General features: G+C 33.7%; 1 protein-coding gene across 1 annotated transcript in view; it reads right to left on the reverse strand.

Annotated features, from left to right (window-relative positions):
* Positions 1–8,139, reverse strand: part of DNAH14 (dynein axonemal heavy chain 14) — a 259,414-nt gene extending 251,275 nt beyond the window's left edge. Inside the window, exons 1-2 of the mRNA XM_032466614.1 lie at positions 8,017–8,139; positions 2,746–2,907 (exon numbers count right to left, since the gene is read on the reverse strand). Of these exons, the coding sequence (XP_032322505.1) occupies positions 2,746–2,907; positions 8,017–8,093 (239 nt within the window). The 5' untranslated portion in view covers positions 8,094–8,139. The remainder of the gene's footprint in view (positions 1–2,745; positions 2,908–8,016) is intronic.
* Between the last annotated feature and the right edge of the window lie 8,101 nt (positions 8,140–16,240).

Consider the following 16,240-nt stretch of genomic DNA (forward strand, 5'->3'; position numbering starts at 1 on the left):
ACCAGCCCTGCATGAACTGGACTGTGTGCCCTATGTGCCTACAGCCAGTGTTATCAAAGAAACGTCCGCAAATGGATAGATTAATAACCACTAAAATTCACATTAATTAACCATAAACACTCCCTTAACATAAACCTGCAATCTCATGATTGTGTGGTTAACTTGCTCTTCTGGCTCTTCAATGGCTATTTCAGATTTTCTCCATGCTCCTCAAATCTGCTACCTTTACCTTCCAATCTCTCTATTTCAACTGATCTCATGACATTTCCCAGGGAACATAAAAGACATCTGATGGGAATTCCTTCAGGCCTACAAACACTTATAAAGCCCAGGCCCTCTCTCTGTTTTAACATAGAAACAGTCTTGCCCAATCAAGGCTGAAAGTTCTGCAGCTCAAGTCCCCTCAGGAAATCTAACATATCTGTCTTCAGGCATAGGAAATTTCAGGTATCATCCATATTTAGGGGGCTGTGTATTTTTAACATTTTTTTATTGAGTTATAGTCATTTTACAATGTTGTGTCAAATTCCAGTGTAGAGCACAATTTTTCAGTGATACATGAACATACATATATTCATTATCACATTCTTTCTCGCTGTGAGCTACCACCAGATCTTGTATACATTTCCCCGTGCTATACAGTACAATCTTGTTTATCTATTCTACATTTTGAAATCCCAGTCTGTCCCTTCCCACCCCCCATCCCCTTGGCAACCACAAGTTTGTATTCTATGTCTATGAATCTGTTTCTGTTTTGTATTTATGTTTTTGTTTGTTTGTTTTTAGATTCCACATATGAGTGATCTCATATGGTATTTTTCTTTCTCTTTCTGGCTTACTTCACTTAGAATGACATTCTCCAGGAACATCCATGTTGCTGCAAATGGCATTATGTTGTCAGTTTTTACAGCTGAATAGTATTCCATTGTATAAATATACCACTTCTTCTTTATTCAGTCATCTGTTGATGGACATTTAGGCTGTTTCCATGTCTTGGCTATTGTAAATAGTGCTGCTATGAACATTGGGGTGCAGGTGTCATTAGAGGGCTGTATATTTAATAAGGAATATAAGAGGAAATATATTATCATTAAAAATAATCAAACTATGGTCTAGTCCAGAAAGGAAAAGAAACCCTAATTCTGGCAGAACCTACAGCACCTGAGAAACAATAGCATTTAAAGGGCAAAGGAATAAGAATCCATAAAAGAGTGAAAAAGAGCAGCTAAAAAAGTAGAAAGAAAGCCAAGAGAATATTTTTCCTCAAAAGTCAAGGGTAAAGAAAGGAAATAAGTGGTCAAAAGAATAAAATATTACAGAATAGTTCGGTAAAACAAAGATTTTTAAATTTATAAACCAATTCTTCTTATAAAGAATTAGCCATGCAGAGGTATAGATGACTTTAAAAAGAGTCTTATCAGTAGAATGGAGGAGGCAGAATCTAGGATGAGGAGTGAACCAGAAGGAAGTGAGGCAGGAGGCCTAGGCAACTCTTTCAAAAAGTCTGACCATACAGTGGGAATTACAAGAAAGGAACACAGGACCAAAGATATTTCTGAGTTATTTTCTTTAAGATGGGTAAGCTTTAAGCTTATCGCATATTTATGTGCATACAGAAAAGAACCAGTAGAAAGGAAGACGAGAGAGAAGATAATGGATGGACCTCAAGTTCCTGGGGACATGACAAAAAAGGAGCTCCAAAACTAATGTGGTGAGAACAACCTTCAAAGAGAGGAGGCAGAGTTACTCCCTGAGATAAGTACTGTGGATGGGGCTGAGGAGCTAGAAGTTAGGCAAGTTTTCATTTGATTATCTCTATCTTCAATTTTTATGTTTTATAAAGTAGGAGGCATAATCAAGTAAGATAGGCTTATGGTTAAATTGTGACAGATTAAACAGATTTTGTGTGTAACTAGAAGGAAAGCTAAAAAGAGACATAAAATGACACAAGGCAGCACTGAGTGCCTTACTGACGCTGGGGACCACGAATCAGGAAAAAAATACTAATTGATGTGATTGTGTAAGTGTTCTACAAAAAAAACACTTACCAACCCAAGTTAGTAAGCAAGGAAAATTGACAATTTTATTGATTAGTTTGTTTTGCTAATCCAGGTGCAGAGGAAAGAAATAGGAAAATGGAGTTGAAGATATTGGTAACAGAGTGGCTGATCCACAAAGAAATTAAGACGAGAATGGAGACCAAAGAGTAACCTTTATAAAAGTGAGGATATAACAGAGCTGGATAAAAAAGAAAGTTGTGGTTCAAAAAAAATGTAAATGGTAGAATTTGGAATTGGAAGAAGGTAGACCGAAAAAATGGAGATATGTGGAGAAGTAATCAGAATACTGGTAGACAAGATGAATAAAGTCAGAACACAGCCAGAAGACACTGGGGACTTAAAAGAATGCTGACCCTCCTCTTTAGGGTCTTTACCTCACACACACACACAAAATGAGATGGTATGCAGGAAAGTGATCTGAACTGAAAATTGCTATAGAAATGCTAGATGTTCTTGGTGGTGGCCCCAATATCACTGTTATTTTTATTATCACAATCAGAGCTTAGATTATGTTCCCTTTAAAAGGCAAACTTCGTATTTTCACTAGTTGCCATGACTAATGGAATTAGTAAAGTACCAAACCGTGCATTTTGAAAGTAGACTGTAGTATTTCAATATATTTCACTTGTTTTATTAATACTATGAAAGCTTATTTCCATCTCCATAAAAAAAAACATAAGTCAACATGCCTGGATTGTAATCTTGATAAATTTCTTCTGTTTTCTTTGACTTCAAAGGTACAGAGGTTGTTCTAAATGTTTTATATTTCTGTGTCTCCTTTTCTGCTGGTCGATTCCCTGATGGTATGTCATCTTTGTAATTTTGCTCTTCTTTGTATTTTAAAAGTCTAATATGACAAAGAAAATAAGATGATGTAATCAAAATTCCCTATAACTTAAATTTTAAATCTTTATCTTACAACAAAGTATCTATCCTGTCAATTTTTGATAGGCACTTTGAAAAGCAGATCTGAAACATGGAGAGTTTATTTAAATGCTAAATAGATCTAATTGATATTATTACTGAAATTTTGAAGCTGAAAGGGACTTAAGAATTATCACCTAATTTTAAGAGGTAAAGAAATGCTACCCATTTCCTTTGCCTCTATCATGACACATATAAATGCTTTATCTGAAATGTTATACATTATTAAGGATAAGTAGGATGACTGATGATGATAATCAAAAAACAAAAAAACAACAAAAAGAAATGTTACCCAATTAAGTGAGTGGCACAGTGAGGTCAGAATACTGTTTTCTGAAACTCAATACCCACGTTACCTTCCTTTATAAAACAACTACAACTACCACCAACCCATAACAGGATTAGAGCCAAAATCTTTTCACCCTGTGTTAGCCAACTGCATACTTTATAAATGTTTGAAAAACCTTTTCATAAGAACAGAATCCAAAATCACTACTTACAATTGACCTGTAGCCATACACCATACTTCTACAAGGCAGGGAAAATTCAGGGTTCTGGAAATCGTTGCATGTATTTTTCAGTGGAAAAAATACCCACTGGTATATTAAACAAATATACTTAATGACATGAATAATAAGGTAATACTTTTCCTTCAAAGACAAAGTACTTTGAACTCGTTCATGGATAGCTTTATTAAGTATTCTTAAATCTTTTTTCTTTGAGTACTTTGTGAGTGCCATTTGGTTTATAAACACCTTGAACAGTTGCCTTTTCACTGAAATGTCTATCCAAATCCTTTGTTCTTTTTTTTTTTTTTTTAACCGAATTGTTTACCATTTTCTTGGCAATGTTTAGGAGTTCTTTTCACATTTTGGATAGTAATCTCTTGTCATTTTATGCGTTTTGGAAGTATCTTCTAGTTTGGACTTACCTTTTCACTTTCTTGATGAAGTCTTAAGAACTTCCGTTTATCAACTTTAAAATAATCTAATTTATCTATCTTTCTACGATTTGTGTTATGTCTTATTTAAGAAATCTTTTACTCCAAGGAGATGACAAAATTCTCTTATACTTTTTACTGACAGTCTTAAAGTTTTCACAAATCTTACAATTCATACATTAAGTTCTAAATCCTTGATTTTTGGTTTAAGGACAAATCAAATTTCTGTCCCCACCCCATAAGGATACACAATCATCACAGCACCGTTACTGAACACCCCCATCTCTCTCACTGATCTGTAACGCCAAGTCTGTCAACACTCAATATGTATGAAATTATCCATCCCTGATTCATTATTTTTATTTGCTTTTCCTAGTTTCTATATCACACTGTTTTTAATTATCATAGTTTTGACAGCTATAAGCTGAGACCCCCAAATTTTCTTTTTCTTAAAAAGTGCTTACATATTCCTGGCCCTTTGTTTTTCTATATATATTTTATATTACATTTTATAATTAAAATTATACTTAATTTTATAATGTTCTTCATAAAGGTCAAACGTACCATTTTAAAAATAATTTTTTCTAGGTACCTTATTTTTCATTACTACTAAAAATGGTAGGTATGATTTAATTACATTTCAATCTATTGCTATACTATGGAAAAGCAATTCATTTACAAATACTGATTTTAATCTAGCTAAATTTACTTATCAATTATAAAACTTTGAAAATTCCTTTGTACTTTATTAGTAGACAGTCTACGAATGATTACAGTTTCTCCTCTTCCAAACCTCTTGGCTTTCATTTCCTCGTCTTTTTTTTCTTCTTTTTCGCCTTATTGCCTTAGGACCTACAATAGCACGTTGAATTGAAGTGTCAATAGCAAGCATTCTTGTCACTTTTCTGAATCTAAAAGGAATGTTCTGAACACTTGATCATTAAATATGCTATTTGCATAAGGTTTTGGTAAATGTCCTTAATCAAGTAGTTTGCTAAGAGTTTTTATCATTAAGAGATATTGAATTTTATCAAATGCTTTTCTTCCTTTAATCTATTAATGGTAATTAACATTGATAGATTTTCTAATGTTTAACCTTGCATTTCTGAAATAAACTACTCAATTTGATCTTCATGTATCATCCATTTTTATACACTGCTTTAATTTATAGGTTAATATTTTATTTAGGATTTTTCTTCCTAAGATCATGAATGGAATTGATTTGGAGGACTGTATAAACTACATTCATAAATTGAGTTAAGGACTACTTTCTCCTTTTCTATTCTGTAGAAGTTGTATAAGGTTGGATTCACCTGTTTCTTGAGTTTTTGTCAGAATTCTAATGCGTTCTAACAAAAACTATTAAAAACTCAGAAACCCTATCAATCTCTCTGGGCCTGATGTGTGTGGTCTGTGGAGGAAGGAGAGGTATGGGAATGGTAAGTGATTCATAACTACTAATTCAACTATTTTAGTAATAAAAAGATAGTTCATCTTTTCTATTACTTACTGAGACTATTTTGTATATTTATATTTTTCTTAAATTTTTATATTTTGTGTAAGTTTTCAACTTATTACTATAAAATAGTTAATTTTCTCATCTTTTTAATTGCAGATCTGGACTTAGCTCCCCCTTCTGAACTAATATTGGTTACAAAACTATTGCATACCACTACTCAATGGTACACCATTCACACTGTAGCCCCCTGAGTTTGTGTTTTAGGAGGCAATATATAAAGAGAACACCTTGTGAATGGTGCTTCCTGAAGCTATGCAATGTCACAACCCTTACTGTCTAATTGTGACTTCTTTTTCTTCTTCATGGTCGATCTTGTCCAAGGGTTGTCAGTTTTACTGACAACTGTTGAATTAGCTGATTTTCTCTATTTTATCTTTGATTTCTATTTCATTAATTTCTAATAATCTTTATCTCCTTCCTTCAACTTTATTTGGGTTTATTCCGTTCAGTACTTTACCGCTAACTATGTAAAGTGGATTGTTAGCTGATTAATTTTTCAGCCCTTTTTGTTTCTTAATATGTTTTTATGACTATAACTTTCTCCATAAACACAATTTTTATGTGTGACATAGTTAACGCAGTAGTTTAAGCTCACTTCCTTTTTTCTTTCCTTCCTTTTCTTTCTTTCTTTTACTATATTCAGTTCCAAGATTTTTCTAATTTCCTTTAGGGGCCCTCTTTCATCCATGAGTTATTCAGAAAAGTGTTTGTTTTTCAGGTATTATGTTTCATTTCCAAATGTACGGGGGTCTTCTAGTTAACCTCTTATAACTGATTTCTAATGTAATTAGAGTATGTGATGTATACTGATTTTTTTGAAAATTTGTTAAAGCAAGTTTTATGGTCTTACATGGTGAAGTACTGCAATTGTTTCATATGACTTGGAAGAGAATGTGTAACTGTTTTTCTATTTTTCATCTATTTGTAGCCTTTTGCATCCTAAGATATTTCCACATATACATTTTATTTTTTGTGTCCAGTTTGACATTAAAAAAAAAGTTTAGTGTATTTGCATTTATTGTTATTACAGACATTTCAGGGATTTCTACCATCTTATTTTGCTTTCTATATATCCCTTTTCTTATATTTTCTCTGTATTCTATCTCTATCTTTCCATCTTTCTTTCTGGAAAATTTCCTCAGCTTTATCTTTCAACTTATTCTCTCAATCTTCATTTCTGCTATTATATAATTAATTTCCAAAAGCTTTCTCTAAATGCTCCATATTTTTTATTCTCTAAATGTTAACTGTTTCTTCTGTTAACTCTCTTGATCATCTAATGACAGGTTCACAGTGGTAGTTGTTGAAATTTCTTCTTCTTGCATTATGCATTTCCTCCAAGATTCTTTGATTTATCTGCATTTCTATCATGCTACAAACAGTCTTCAAATGATCATGGATTGTCTGGTCATGCATCAGAGTCACCACTACAATAGCAATAAGACAACTCTTCATATACTGGTGGAGTTTGTCAACTGGTAGGTTTCATTTTAGGATAATGTGGGGATTTGTTGGGATGTTCCCAACTGTCACTATCTGCACATTTTTCCTTTTGGCTAGTCAGTTTCCCAGAGAATAATTTTTTTAGCTTTTGGCTGTGAGCTTTCTCAAAGTCAAGCACAGGAAGAAAACTCCTTAAGTACAGTAATCTACTCTCAGCTGTGCTTGGTATCCCCGCATCTTGGATCTCTTCTGTTGGAATGAAGAAACAGTCTATAGGCTGTGAGAGGTGAGGAAGGAGATTTAGGTTCTAACTCCTTCTTATACAAACTTTCAACTTACTGATTTTGGTCTCAGCTTCACTGCCACTTTCAGAGGTATATATCTTTAATTCCTGAGTTTGGGGTACTAGGGGAGTAGGGGTGAGAGGAGGAGGTGGCAGAGGATGAATCAGCCTGCTTCTGGGCTTCACCCACTGCCATCTTAGGTTTATATTTTCTGCTCCACTAAATTAGTAATCATTTATTCATCTATTTTCAAGCCTCCAAAATTTCACTAGTATCTCCCACTGCTTGTGTTTCATCTCTCATTCTCCTGTAGGTTTATTCCTTACTATCATTTTAATAGGGTTTTAGGAAGGAGAAAACATGGGTTCAACCCATCATGTTTAAATAGAAGTCAATAATATTTTCAATTTTTTTTCTCAGCTCCACTATTTTTTCCTGAGTCTATGCTGACCCTGCCAGAGAATTATGAAAAAACAAAAACCAGAAAAACACATGAATCTCTCCAACCTTTTCTTCATCTGCTCTGTGCTGCCATTTTATATCCACAAGCCACACCTAGAGCTAACCACCTTTTGCCTTCCTGGGATTTCTCAGTTGTTGGTTAATTTCTCATATCCATCAACTTCTTATTTTTTTTGTCATATTCAGAGTTGGTCTGGGGGAAGGAGCCAGAAGCCAGTGTTAATTTGCCTATCTTGTAAGGTTCACTCCCTAAGAAACTAAGGTTTTCAAAACTCCAGAATTCTCATTCAATTCTCATATAATACTTCACATTTTTCATTGTCAGAATGGATTACCACTAGCCATATATTGTTGAGATTTTAATTTTATTATAGCTTATTTTACCTTGGTTGTGTGTTACTTTCCTCCTTGTTCCTGTCTTGACTTACTGTTGTCGAATCATTGGGTATGAATGTATCCATATTTTTTTTCTGAACAAAACTATGAAATAACAAGCTGAAAAAATACATTCACATTATTTTTTAAATATAAAAAGATGATTTCACAGCTATAACTACTGGTTTTCAAAACTATATATATAGTTCCCAACTTCTCAATAGGCTTATTAATTTCATACCCTCATTATCTTCAAGTGTTACTTATGTATAATTTCCAGAGCCTTCACTATGCTAGTTATCTTTCTCAGGGCAGTCTACATTGCCTAACTTACCCTCTAAGACAATTTTTTCCTTCTTACGTTGATGGGTTTCTGTACATACAATTATAATTTTCGTTACATTCCATACTAAAGATAAGAATAAACCTTAAGAACATCTCCAGAGGGAAAATAATCACAAAGGACTTAGGGAAGTCAACAAAACTGGAAGCCCGAGCTGTTGAACTCATGTCACCATTCACTAAGTACTAAAAGACCACATCCATATATTACCAGAATTCCTCAGAAAGAATAGAACAAAAGGAAATGGGTTTTGAAAAATGAAAAAGACAGCATCTCATTCTGATTACTGAGTGAAATCTAACAAGATACAGAAAGTCTCCAAATAACGATGATACACTGCATGGAAGTATACTCTAACTAAAAAATTTAAGCCAAGATGCTAGCCTAGAAACAATGTAGGACAGAAGAAGCTGTAACCGGCAAGTGAAAAAGCTTCAGACAAATCAAATAAGATAGACTGAAATAGGCCAGGGGCAAGAGTAGTTCTTACTGAAACAGAAATTATATAAATCTTTATATCAAATATGAAGCTGATAACTACTGTATCAACATAGGACAGTCTACCTAGTAATGAGACTTATGGTGCAGAAAGAGTCCCAAACAGGACACAAAGAGTATGAATGGTCATAAAAGGATCATGCATTGTAACTGAGAACTGAAAACTACAACTTTGGGCCCCATTATTGAAATAAGATGAAGAAACAGGTCTTAATAGAGATTCCCACTACATTAAAAAACATCTCTGAATTAAATCCACTTTGGATTTGCAATAGAGTAGAAGCAGAATTTTTCTGAAAAAAGGTCAGAGTAAATATTTTAGACTTGTGGACCAGAAGGCAAAATCAAAGATATTACATGGGTATTCATACAAGAAAAAAGAAAACAAATATCCACAAGTGTTTTATTGATGAAATTCAATATATGGTAATAGTAACAGTGCAATTAAAAAAAAAAACACATGTATCTGTTAAAGAGAAAAACAGAATTCTTTCAAGGGGGATAACATGTGACTTAATTGGGATAGTGTTACCTATCAGCAAATTGGCTGCAGATGTTCCTTTGCAAAAGTCATTCTCAGCTTGTGGACCATACAAAAACAGGTCCAGGCCAGATCTGACCAATGAGCCATCATTTGTCGGCCCCTACAATAGAGTATATGTTAATCCCAACATCCACTTTAACTTAGCAGTGGCATGAAATATAAATTCTGATGCTATCATTCTTACAACCAAACGTCCAATAAACATAAGAAAAATTGTTCAATCTCACTCTTAATCAAACAGTGTAAAAAATTCTTTTTTTCCTATTAGACAAGTGGAAAATATCAAGTTAACCTCACACTTCTCCACAGCAACAATCAAATGCAGAACATTTCCTCAGGGAAAAAAGAGTGGCTTAAGAATTTTATACAAAGCCAAGTGTTCACGTAAGTATAAAGATAGCAAACAATTTTAAACATGCAAAATTCAACAAAGATATCACCTATGAGTCCTTCTTGTAAAAAGTACACAATAATAAATTCAACTAACACAGGAATAAAGGCAAAAACATGGTAATAAAGAAAATAAAAAGAACATTAAACTCATTTAAGTACAAAATCAAGTCAGAGCAAATTTTAAAGAGGATTAACATATACATATAAGGGTACACACATGTGTGTACACACACACACACCCCTCCAACGTGTAAAACTGCAGAATGTAAAAGACAAAGAGATCACAACAGTAGCCAAAGACAGATTATGTTACTTTAAATGAAAAACAATTAGACTAAGAATGGGCTTCTTGATAGAAAAAAAAATATTTATATATATGGCAATGACATAGTATTTCCAATGTGCTATGGAAAAATTACCATCAACGCAGAATACTGTACCTGGCAGAAATATGTTTCAAAAATGAAGGCAAAATCAAAACGTTTTCAGGCAAATAAAAATCAACAGATATACATAAAGAGTATTCTAAAGGACTTCAAAAAGAAGGAATACGATCCCAAGATGAAAGAGCTAAGATGCAAGAAACAATTATCAGCAAAAGAAGTAATGAATGTGTGGATAAATCAAAACAAATACTAACTGCATCTAACAGTAATTAATTATTTCTTGTGTGGTTAAAAGCGAGATGGAATTAAAATACACAATAATAGCATAGAGGTCAGGAGGGGGATGATCAAAATGAAATTGTTTTAAAATCCTTGAATTTTCTAGAGAAAGATTAAAACAGATTAAATTTATACTTTGGTAAGTTAAGTATACATTCTAACATTTCTATGGTAACCACAAAAACAAGGTGGCAGAAATAGAAACATAAGAATATTATAATCAATATAAATGAACCAAATTCTCTAAGAGAACAAAGATAGAAAAACTCAGAAAACAATCCAATTATATACTATTTAAAATCTCTAAAACATAGCGATACAAAAAGGATTCAAGTAAAGAAGATGAAGAAGATATGCCAGGCAACTATTAAACAACAAAAATATTATAGCTATATTTATATCAGAAAAAAATAGGTATTATGGCATAGTCACTAGATATAAAGATCACTATATAATGAGTAAAGCTTCATTTCCCAGGAAAACAGAACAGTTCTGAACTTCCATCTAAACATAACTTCAAAATATATAATGCAAATATGTAATGTAAAATACATAATTCAAACACTGACAGAACTATAAGGAAAACAAATTAATATAGTATGATAATGCAAAATTTAAATTTATTTCAGTTAAATCAGCCCAACCCCCTCCACCACCAAAAAAAAAAAAAAAACCAGTAAGGATACAGGTTTTAAGCTATCTAATTTAAAAGTTTGATTTAACAAATATATATAGTATATACAACTTAAGAAATGAACGATACATGCATTTTAAAGCACACATGGCATATTTTCAAAATTAACCACTTACTGGGTCATAATGTAGCTCTCAACAAATTTCAAATGATTTATCATCATACGATCCAAATTCTATGACCACAATGCAATTAGATCAGAAATAAAGATAAAAAGTGAAATCTCATAAGTTTGGAAATTAAGAAACACCTGTGTAAATAAGTAATGGCTCAAAGAAAGAATCATAATAAAATTTCAAAATATTAAGAATTAAATGCCAAGATACTAAATATTAAAACTTGTGAAATGTGTCTAAAGAGGCACTTATGGGTATAAAGCCTTAAATGCTTATACTAGAAAAGAATAAAACTATCTAAATTAAACATCTGAATTAAGATGTTAAGAAAAGTAAAATTTTATAAATCCAAAGAAAATAGAAAGAAGGAAATAATAAAGGTTACAGCAGCCCTCCGGACATCAACAAGATGGCAGGGTAGGAGATACCAGCTTTTGTGCCCCTACAGAAAAAAAAAAATAGACAGCTATCCATGAATGAAAATAGCCCCAAGTGGGCTCAAGAGTCCAATTAGGAACCTACAGCAACACAACAGAGAGGGAAAAAAAGAATAACTACACAGAGAGGGATCCCTGGGGAGACTGGCTTAGCTAAGATGACACAATCTGGATATGGCTAAGAACAAAGAAGAAGATAAGCTATCAATATCAGTTGCACACTAGGTGCCATCATTCTCCAGTGGCCTATTCTGCAGAGGACACCAGCAGCATTAGCCATTGAGTAACCAACAGCCATCGCTGCCACGGAATCCTCATAAAGGGAGAGATACTGTTGTATACCTCCCCTCAAGAGAGCTGCTGCTGCACTGCCGCAAGACCACTGCTGCCATCCCCCCACCCTGGATCCCAGAGCCCCAGCTGCCCCACACGTGCCCACACTTCAGACCCCATCTCTGTGGCAGCTCTGCATGCGTCCACGACCCAAGCCCCAGCTCCACAGCTGCTCTGCAAGCATCCACACCTCAGACCCCGGAGCAACCACTGATGTGGGCTAACCAGCTACTCAGGCCCCAAAGCTTCTGTCACTCCAATAGTGCCTGCCCATCAGACACCAGTGCAATCACCAATACAAGAGCACTCAGGTGCCAGATTCTGCTCCAAGAGGGATCCCCTTGACCACAACATCCCTCATGGGAGAAAAAAAGGATCAAGAGGTCCTCAGTAGACTTTACCATCAAAGACTCCCAACAGTTCTCACCACCACTGCAAACACTTGCAGCCTTGGCTGCTGACAATCCCTAGAATCTATGCCACTACTGACCTCACTGATGGAGCTACATGTAGATTATGCTGTGGGGCCTTCCCTGGAGCCTGAACAAGCACACCCTACTCAGCCAGCATCCTTGCACCCTGCCACAAGTGGCCTTTCCCTAACAAAACCAGTCCATAATGTCTGTTAAGAGGTGATTGCTCCTCAAATGCCCAGACATCGAACAAAGGCTACTGTAAAAAACACACAAAAAAAAAAAATCAAGGAAACATGACACCACCAAAGGAACACAGTCATTTTCCAGTAACAGACTCCAAAGAAATAGAGATCTATGAATTGTTGCACAAAGAATTCAAAATAATTGTTTTAAGGAAGTTCAGTGAGTTACAAGATAATACAGATAGACAACTAAAAGAAATGAGGTCAACAGAGAGACAGAAAACATTGAAAAAAGAACCACACAAGAAATTCTGGAGCCAAAGAATACAGTAAATGAAAAGAAAATGCAATAAAGAGTATCAACAGCCAATTTGATCAAGCTAAAGAATCTATGACAGATCTTCTTAAATTATCCAATCAGAGGAGAAAAGAGATGAAGAATGAAAAAAAATAAAGAAAGCCTATGTGGGCTATAGGAGACCATCAAGCAAAATAATATTAGCATACGGGAGTCCCAGAAGAAGAGAGAAAGGAATAGAAAGTTTGTTTTAAAAAATAACGGTTGGAATTTACCACACCAACAACCAGGTTCATAAAGTTCAGTAAGTCCCCATACAGATGCAACACAAAGAGGATTTCACTGAGACATATTGTATTAAAACTGTCAAAACTCAAAGACAAACAGAATTTTGAAAACAGCTCATCTCATATAAGAGAACTCCCATAAGGCTATCAGGAGACTTCCCAGAAGAAACCTTGCAGGCCAGGAGAGAATGGGATGACATATTCAAAGTGCTGCAAGAAAAAAAAAAAATGCCAACAAAGAAACTACCAAGAATCAAAAGGAAAATCAAAAATATCTTAAAACAAACAAAAATAGAACTACAACACACCAAAACTATGGGATGCTACAAAAACAGTTCTAAGAGAGGAAATGCATTCTCCCCTCGAGCCTCCAAAAGGAATGTAGCACACACATTTTAGACTTTTGACCTTCAGAAATGTAAGATAATAAATTTATGTTGCTTTGAGCCACTAAATGTGGTAATTCCAGCAATAATAGGAAACAAATATATAGTTACATATATTCACTTATTAAATCCTCACAAAGTCCCTCTGAGTTAGGCATTAGCTTAAATCCACTTTTCATGAGTAAACCAGTACTATATACCAACTCCACGTGGGGAATCAAGGCACAAAACAAGTGGTGGGCCTCAGTACAAACCCAGGGATCACACCCTCAACAGTCACAGAAGTGGTCTTTTATAAGAAAGAACATTGTATTAGAAAAGATTATCCAAAAAACAACTTTAAAAATATGTATTACATCAGTAAACATAATAAATGATTACATTTTAAAAGTTAAAACTAAAATACTAAAACAATAACAGGGTTGGGTGGGAAGAAGTTCAATGAGTATTGTGCTTTAAGATCCTTGTTATGGTCAACAGAACCAAATACTAAAAATACTGACTCTGTCAGAAAAATTTATGAACAAATACATATTAAAGGTACACAGTATAATAACACAAACATAATCTATGGGGCCTAAATAGAGGTGGAAAAATAAATAATACATAAAATGATAGAGAGAGAGAGAGAGACAGATGGATAGACAGATGGATGGATGAGAGGGGTACAGATGATACAAGAAGGGTATCAATCCAACAGAAGTGGGGAAGTGTGGTATATGGAAAACACAGAAGTAAATTTGGCCTTGTTTCTTCAGTAATCCCAAAAATGTAAATGGATTCATCCCATTTACTAAAAGACAGATTGGACAAAGTAGATAATCCAGTTATATTTGTCACTTACAAACTACATCCATAAAACAAAACCGTATCAAAAAGTTAAAAATAAAGAAATGAATGCTGGTGAGAATGGAAAATGGTGCAGCTGCTATGGAAAACAGTTATGGAAGTTCCTCAAGAAATTAAACATAGAATTACTACATGATTCAGCAATTCACTTCTAGGTATATAACCAAAAGACTCAAAAACAGTGATTCAAACGGATATTTGTACACCAGTGTTCATATCAGCATTAGTCACAACAGCCAAAAAGTAGAAATAACCCAAATGTCCATCAACAGATAAATGGTTAAAGAAAATGTGGAATATACATACAGTAGAATTATTATTCAACCTTAATAAGATGATATTCTGATACATGCTACAACATGGATGAACCCGGAAGGCATCATGCTAAGTAAAATAAGCCAAACATAAAGGACAAATATTGTATGATTCCATTTATATCAGGTTCCTAGAATAGTCAAATTCATGGAGACAGAGTGGTTATCAGGAGCTGGAGGGAGGAGGTAAAGGAGGATTTATTGTTTAGTAAGTATGGAATTTCAGTTTAGGATGATGAAAAGTTGTGGAGATGAACTGTGACGATGGTCAAACAATGTGCACGTACTTAATACCACTGAAATGCAGGCTTAAAATAGTTAAAATGATAAATTTTATGTTATGCAATTTTACCACAATAAAAAAAATAAAGGAACAGAAAAAACTTTACCATGCCAATGGTAATCAAAAGAAAACTGGTGTAACAATTTTCTATCAGACAAAATAGAGTTTAAAGGAAAAGCATTAAAAAGGAGAAATGGAGACTCAACATAATAGAAGGGGCAATCCATCAAAAAGCTACAACACGTATAACTTTTATGTACCTAACCCTGCCTCAAAATATACAAGGCAAAACCTGACAGAATTACAGAACACTAGACATTTCACAAAAATAGTCATAGTGAGATATTTTAACACAACTATCTCAATGATTTATAGATCAAGTGAACAAAAAAAGTAGCAAGTATACGTAAGATTTGACCCTCACAATGAACAGACTTGACCTAATAGATACATACAGAGCCCTGTGCATAATAAATAGGGAATTTACTTTCTTTTCAAATCACATAAAAACATTTTAAAAAACTGACCACATCGTAGGTAACTAAAGACTTAATAAATTTCAAGTTAACAGTATTATGCAGACCACATTTTCTAATATAGTTCAAATATAAGTCAACAATAAAAATACACTTTTAAAACCCTTCAGTTTGAGACTTGAAATAGCACCATAGATTAAAAAGAAAATAAAAACGGAAATTACTCTCTAGTTAGAACCATCCAACAATTAAAATATCACATATTCAAACTAGTGGATGCAGCTATAGCAGTTCTTAGAATTTAGAAATTAAAATTTAGAAGAGCATTAAATGCATTAGTATTTTAAAGACTGAAAATAAATAAATGTTCATTAAGGGAACTAGAAAATGAACAAGCTCAAAGGAGGAGAAATTAATATAATAGAAAACAAACAATAATCAAGATCAGTAAAACTAAAACCTGATGAAGGAGAAAAAAGAAACAGTATACAAAAGGCTCTCCCTTACCCCAAAAAAGTAAGACACCAGGCCAGAAGTTTTACAGGTGAGCTTTATCAAACATACAAAGAATAGAAAACCCTTGTAATATATAAACTCTTTCAGCAATAAAGGAAAGCCACTGAACTCAATTCTTAAAACTAAAATAGCAATGATTCCCAAACCAGACAAGAAAGAACAAATACACTGTACAAAATATATATATATATATATAGACAACA

Source organism: Camelus ferus, chromosome 23, assembly GCF_009834535.1.
Source record: "Camelus ferus isolate YT-003-E chromosome 23, BCGSAC_Cfer_1.0, whole genome shotgun sequence".
NCBI lineage: Eukaryota > Metazoa > Chordata > Mammalia > Artiodactyla > Camelidae > Camelus > Camelus ferus.